This window comes from Takifugu flavidus, chromosome 6 (genome assembly GCF_003711565.1).
Source record: "Takifugu flavidus isolate HTHZ2018 chromosome 6, ASM371156v2, whole genome shotgun sequence".
Lineage (NCBI taxonomy): Eukaryota > Metazoa > Chordata > Actinopteri > Tetraodontiformes > Tetraodontidae > Takifugu > Takifugu flavidus.
Window position 1 is genome coordinate 15827905 of NC_079525.1, and position 7021 is coordinate 15834925.

The following is a 7021-nucleotide window of genomic DNA, read 5'->3' on the forward strand; positions in this document are numbered from 1 at the left end:
CACTTTTTGTTTGCTTTGTTTCTTTTTCTTTGTAGTCTCGCTGCCTCACACAGCTTGTGTTACTATTAGATGTGTGTTGTTAGACAATATACATATGTATTTAGTATGTATGTGTGTTGTGTATGTGTGCACACGTGTGTGTGTGTGTGTGTGTGTGTGTGTGTGGTACCACCACAGGGTCCTGGCGACTCCCTGGGCGTCACCTTAGCTGCTGCCGTGGGCAGTCCACCAGACAACAAACCACTTTTTATTGCTTCCATGGACACTGATGGACCGGCTGCCAAAACCCAGCAATTACAGGTGGGGAGGGATGAGTCCGCACAAAGATAATGTTACTGGAGCTTTATGACCCTAACCCTAACCCCAACCCTAGCCCTAACCCTAACCCTAACCCTAACCCTAACCCGAACTCTAACCCTAACCAACCCCAACCCTAACCCTAACCCTAACCCCAACCCTAACCCTAACCCTAACCCCAACCCCAACCCTAACCCTAGCCCCAACCCTAACCCTAACCCTAACCTTAACCATAACCATAACCCTAACCCTAACCCAAACCCTAGCCCTAACCCTAACCCCCTAACTCTAACCCAACCCCCTAACCCTAACCCCCTAACCCTAACCTAACCCCCTAACCCTAACTCTAACCCTACCCCCTAACCCTAACCCCCTAACTCTAACCCTAACCCCCTAACTCTAACCCTACCCCCTAACCCTAACTCTAACCCTAACCCCCTAACCCTAACCCTAACCCTAACCCCCTAACTCTAACCTAACCCTAACCTAACCCCTAACCCTAACCCCCTAACTCTAACCCTAACCCCCTAACTCTAACTCTAACCCTACCCCCTAACCCTAACCTAACCCCTAACCCTAGCCCTAACCCTAACCCCCTAACCCTAACCCCCTAACTCTAACCCTAACCCCCTAACCCTAACTCTAACCTAACCCCCTAACCCCTAACCCTAACCCCCTAACCCTAACCCCCTAACTCTAACCCTAACCCCCTAACCCCCTAACCCTAACCCCCTAACCTAACCCCCTAACCCTAACCCCAACCCCCTAACCCTAACCCCCTAACCCTAACTCTAACCCCCTAACCCTAACTCTAACCCAACCCCCTAACCCTAACCCCCTAACTCTAACCCAAACCCCCTAACCCTAACTCTAACCCCCTAACCCTAACCCTAACCCTAACCTAACCCCCTAACCCTAACCCTAACCCTAACCCCCTAACTCTAACTCTAACCCTAACCCTGACCCTAACCCCTAACCCCCTACTCTAACTCTAACCCCCTAACCCTAACTCTAACTCTAACCCCCTAACCCCCTAACCCTAACCCCTAACCCTAACTCTAACCCTAACCCCCTAACCCTAACCCCCTAACTCTAACCCTAACCCCCTAACTCTAACTCTAACCTAACCCCTAACCCCCTAACCCTAACCCCTAACCCCCTAACCCTAACCCCCTAACTCTAACCCTAACCCCCTACCCCCTAACCCTAACCCCCTAACCTAACCCCCTAACCCTAACTCTAACCCTAACCCCTAACCCTAACTCTAACTCTAACCCCTAACTCTAACCCTAACCCCCTAACCCTAACCCTAACCCTAACCCCCTAACTCTAACCCTAACCCTAACCCTAACCCTAACCCCCTAACTCTAACTCTAACCCCTACTCTAACTCTAACCCCCTAACCCCCTAACCCTAACCCCCTAACCCCTAACTCTAACCCTAACTCCCTAACCCTAACCCCCTAACTCTAACCCTAACCCCCTAACTCTAACTCTAACCCCCTAACCCCTAACCCTAACCCCCTAACCCTAACCCCCTAACTCTAACCCTAACCCCCTAACCCCCTAACCCTAACCCCCTAACCCTAACCCCCTAACCTAACTCTAACTCTAACCCCCTAACCCTAACTCTAACTCTAACCCCCTAACTCTAACCCTAACCCCCTAACTCTTGTGTAGGTGACGGCAGCTTCGGGTGGTTGCAGTGTGCAGGCAGACGATGATGCAGCGGCCCGGTCAGAGCGCCATCACGGCGGCCTGGCCCACATTCCTGACAGCATCCGGTGAGACTTTTTACCCAACGGCCTCCTGCGGTTCAGCTCATGACAATAAGGACATGCAGCAAATGGGTTTCTTTGTCCATTAAAAAGACTCAAATTAACATTCATTTCATTTTTCATGTATCATGAAACTAACAATCATTTGGCTCATATTTCAGTGTTAAACTTGTGTAGGGACGTAACCACGAATCACACAAGCAACCTTCATCTCATTCCAGGAGCCACCAGCCACATTCAGGCGTGAACGAAATTCACTTTGTTCCAATTTTTCTTTATTTAAACTTTTCCCAGAGTTCGCGCATATAAGACTGTTACCCTGGAGAGAGGCTCCTCGGGCCTGGGATTCAGCATCGTGGGAGGGTTCGGCAGCCCTCACGGAGACCTACCCATCTACATCAAAACCATCTTCAACAAGGTGGGAGCACTTCCTCCAGGGAGGTGGACACAGCCTGGGAGTCACAAACACAATGTTCCAACTTTCCAAGTGTTGAAAAGGAACCCGATCTGAAGGGCGCCGTCCTGGCAGGTAGTCAGGGTGGCTCCGGTCTGTTTCCAGAACCTTCTCTGTTTGGTCATCTGGTCCATCTGTGCCAGGACATCGTTTTAAACGTGTGGTCTGACTGCCCTCCTTCACTTAGTGACCACTGGGGTACTTCAGCACCGCCTGTGTATCCTCACTGGGATCAAAGGGTGAATAAGGATGAACGGATGAAAGGAAAATACACAGTTGCACAAACGCTTTGCTACCTTCAGTCATTGTGGCCTCTCAAAAGCCGAGTTTCTACCTGCTGGTCTGCGTTGCTGACCGCCACACGCCTCCAATAATGCTCACAGTTAGAACGGGGCTGCTGATATGGTCCTGGGTGGTCCTGGGTGGTCCTGGGTTGGTCCTGGGTTTGTCCTGTGTTGGTCCTGGGTTGTCCTGGGTGGTCCTGGTTTGTCCTGTGTTGGTCCTGGGTTTGTCCTGTGTTGGTCCTGGGTTTGTCCTGTGTTGGTCCTGTGTGGTCCTGTGTGGTCCTGGGTTGTCCTGGGTGGTCCTGGGTTGTCCTGGGTGGTCCTGTGTGGTCCTGGGTGGTCCTGGGTGGTCCTGGGTTGTCCTGGGTGGTCCTGTGTTGGTCCTGGGTGGTCCTGGGTGTTCCTGGGTGTCCTGGGTGGTCCTGGGTTGGTCCTGGGTTGGTCCTGTGTTGTTCCTGGGTGGTCCTGGGTGGTCCTGGGTTGGTCCTGGGTGGTCCTGGGTGGTCCTGGGTTGGTCCTGGGTTTGTCCTGTGTTGGTCCTGGGTGGTCCTGGGTTTGTCCTGTGTTGGTCCTGGGTTTGTCCTGTGTTGGTCCTGGGTGGTCCTGGGTTTGTCCTGTGTTGGTCCTGGGTTGTCCTGGGTGGTCCTGGGTTTGTCCTGTGTTGGTCCTGGGTTTGTCCTGTGTTGGTCCTGGGTTTGTCCTGTGTTGGTCCTGTGTGGTCCTGTGTGGTCCTGGGTTGTCCTGGGTGGTCCTGGGTGTCCTGGGTGGTCCTGGGTTGTCCTGGGTGGTCCTGGGTGGTCCTGGGTTGTCCTGGGTTGGTCCTGTGTTGTTCCTGGGTGGTCCTGGGTGGTCCTGGGTGGTCCTGGGTGGTCCTGGGTTGGTCCTGGGTTGTCCTGGGTGGTCCTGGGTGGTCCTGGGTGGTCCTGGGTTGTCCTGGGTTGTCCTGGGTTGGTCCTGGGTGGTCCTGGGTTGTCCTGGGTTGGTCCTGGGTGGTCCTGGGTTGGTCCTGGGTTGGTCCTGGGTTGTCCTGGGTGGTCCTGGTGGTCCTGGGTTGTCCTGGGTGGTCCTGGGTTGTCCTGGGTGGTCCTGGGCTGTCCTGCAGCACTAACACATCACGTGGCGGATGTGTGTACCCGTCCTTCCATCTGCTCCCGTGGACGGGGGGGTCCCCCAACAGGAGTCGGGTCCTTGGCAACATTTGCTGCTAGCTCTGTCCACATGCTAATGCCCCTCTGCTCTGCAGGGGGCAGCTATAGAGGACGGCCGGCTGAAACGGGGGGATCAGATCATTGCTGTGAACGGCCACTGCCTGGAGGGGGTGACGCACGCTGAAGCTGTGGACCTTCTGAAGAGGTCGAAGGGCACCGTCATCCTCACTGTGCTCTCCTGAGCCTCCGTCTCTGGTCATCAAAGCAGAATGGCCTCGGGCCCGTGGGACAAGGACGGCTCGGACAGGGAAGGGTTACTACCTAGTTTAGTTTAGTTACCTGGAGCTGCACAACTTGAGCAGATTCTCTTGATGTGCATCTTTCTAATGAACCTTCATGTCCTCTTTATGCTAACAGGATGTTTATGTTACCGTAGAAACGGTGCTTAGCAACCACGAATCATCTGAATAAAACGTCTCCACGTCTGCTGATACAAACACACTCAGCAGAATTCACCACCTTTGCACCTTAAATGATCCATCAGTCCACAATAGCAGCAGACGCGTCTGTGAGGAACCTCCTGAAGATGCCAAGGTCTTCTGCCAATCATAGAGTCATCGGAGCATCAGGGGCGAGGGCCAGCTCCAGGGGCGAGGGCCAGCTCCAGGGGCGAGGGCCAGCTCCAGGGGCGAGGGCCAGCTCCAGGGGCGAGGGCCAGCTCCAGGGGTGATCACTGCTCTCTGATGCATCACAGTTAAAATGGATTGGTCGTTAGCATTGGTAGGATTGGTCGTTAGCATTGGTAGAACTTCATGTATCTTTATTGTGTTCGATAATGATTCCAAGTCTAAGTGTGTTTGTGCTTTTACACCATCGTGTGGATTCATCTGGATTCATCTGCATGTTTGGCTGAGATCTGATGAGCTCCTCAATAAACGCTCGTCTGTTGAAGCTTCTGGTTGTTTTCCAGAGTGAAAAAAGTGTCGACTTGAATTTTCTCCTGTGATATTTTTGTGCTGTCACATGGTCCAGCGCTCTCTGCAGCAGCTGGACACCTCTGATGGACACCTCTGATGGACACCTCATGATGGACACCTCGTGATGGACACCTCATGATGGACACCTCGTGATGGACACCTCGTGATGGACACCTCTGATGGACACCTCTGATGGACACTCTGATGGACACCTCGTGATGGACACCTCGTGATGGACACCTCTGATGGACACCTCGTGATGGACACCTCTGATGGACACCTCGTGATGGACACCTCTGATGGACACCTCGTGATGGACACCTCTGATGGACACCTCTGATGGACACCTCATGATGGACAACCTCGTGATGGACACCTCGGGATGGACACCTCGGGATGGACATCTCTGATGGACACCTCTGATGGACACCTCTGATGGACACCTCGTGATGGACACCTCGGGATGGACACCTCTGATGGACACCTCTGATGGACACCTCGTGATGGACACCTCTGATGGACACCTCGTGATGGACACCTCTGATGGACACCTCTGATGGACACCTCTGATGGACACCTCGTGATGGACACCTCTGATGGACACCTCGTGATGGACACCTCTGATGGACACCTCGGGATGGACACCTCTGATGGACACCTCGTGATGGACACCTCGGGATGGACACCTCTGATGGACACCTCTGATGGACACCTCGTGATGGACACCTCTGATGGACACCTCGGGATGGACACCTCTGATGGACACCTCTGATGGACACCTCTGATGGACACCTCGTGATGGACACCTCGGGATGGACACCTCTGATGGACACCTCTGATGGACACCTCTGATGGACACCTCGTGATGGACACCTCTGATGGACACCTCTGATGGACACCTCGTGATGGACACCTCTGATGGACACCTCGTGATGGACACCTCGGGATGGACACCTCTGATGGACACCTCGGGATGGACACCTCGTGATGGACACCTCGTGATGGACACCTCTGATGGACACCTCTGATGGACACCTCTGATGGACACCTCGTGATGGACACCTCTGATGGACACCTCGGGATGGACACCTCTGATGGACACCTCTGATGGACACCTCGTGATGGACACCTCTGATGGACACCTCTGATGGACACCTCTGATGGACACCTCGTGATGGACACCTCTGATGGACACCTCGGGATGGACACCTCTGATGGACACCTCTGATGGACACCTCGTGATGGACACCTCGGGATGGACACCTCTGATGGACACCTGATGGAACCTCGTGATGGACACCTCGGATGGACACCTCTGATGGACACCTCGGGATGGACACTCGGGATGGACACCTCTGATGGACACCTCTGATGGACACCTCGTGATGGACACCTCTGATGGACACCTCGGGATGGACACCTCGGGATGGACACCTCGTGATGGACACCTCGGGATGTCCTCACAGCTCCTGAGGACCATCAGTGGAGACGCATTATTCACATAAACTAATCGGGAATCCCCAAGGAGATCTTGTGTTCTGCATCATAGAGGTGACCAGAGTGCAGATCCCAGCAACAGATCACCCAGCAGATCCCAACAAATCACACAGGAGATCCCAGCAACAGATCACGCAGGAGATCCCAGCAGCAGATCACGCAGGAGACCCAGCAACAGATCACGCAGGAGATCCCAGCAGCAGATCGCGCAAGAGATCCCAGCAGCAGATCACGCAAGAGATCCCAGCAACAGATCACGCAGGAGATCCCAGCAGCAGATCACGCAGGAGATCCCAGCAGATCACACAGCAGATCCCAGCAGATCACGCAGCAGATCCCATGCAGCAGATCACGCGGGAGATCCCAGCAGCAGATCGGTGAGGAGGATCACTGGCACACGAGAGAAAACCTCCCCAGAATCTCGAATGGGACGATTGTTTTTTTACAGCACGTCAAAGAAGCGCTCAGCTGGGGGGTTGTTTGTTTGTTTGTTTGTTGTTTGTTGTTTTGAATGCTAAATTAGCTGATGACAACTTGATGAACCATATATGTGCAGAAAAAGTCTCATTTGGGGGGGGGGGGGGGGG

At 53.8% G+C, this 7021-nt stretch overlaps 1 protein-coding gene across 1 annotated transcript in view; it reads left to right on the forward strand.

Moving 5' to 3' along the window:
- si:dkey-92j12.5 (multiple PDZ domain protein) overlaps window positions 1-4911 on the forward strand; it is a 33826-nt gene extending 28915 nt beyond the window's left edge. Inside the window, 4 exon segments of the mRNA XM_057035763.1 lie at window positions 178-300; window positions 1977-2080; window positions 2369-2492; window positions 4056-4911. Coding sequence (XP_056891743.1) covers window positions 178-300; window positions 1977-2080; window positions 2369-2492; window positions 4056-4202 — 498 coding nt within the window. The 3' untranslated portion in view covers window positions 4203-4911.
- Window positions 4912-7021: the final 2110 nt, after the last annotated feature.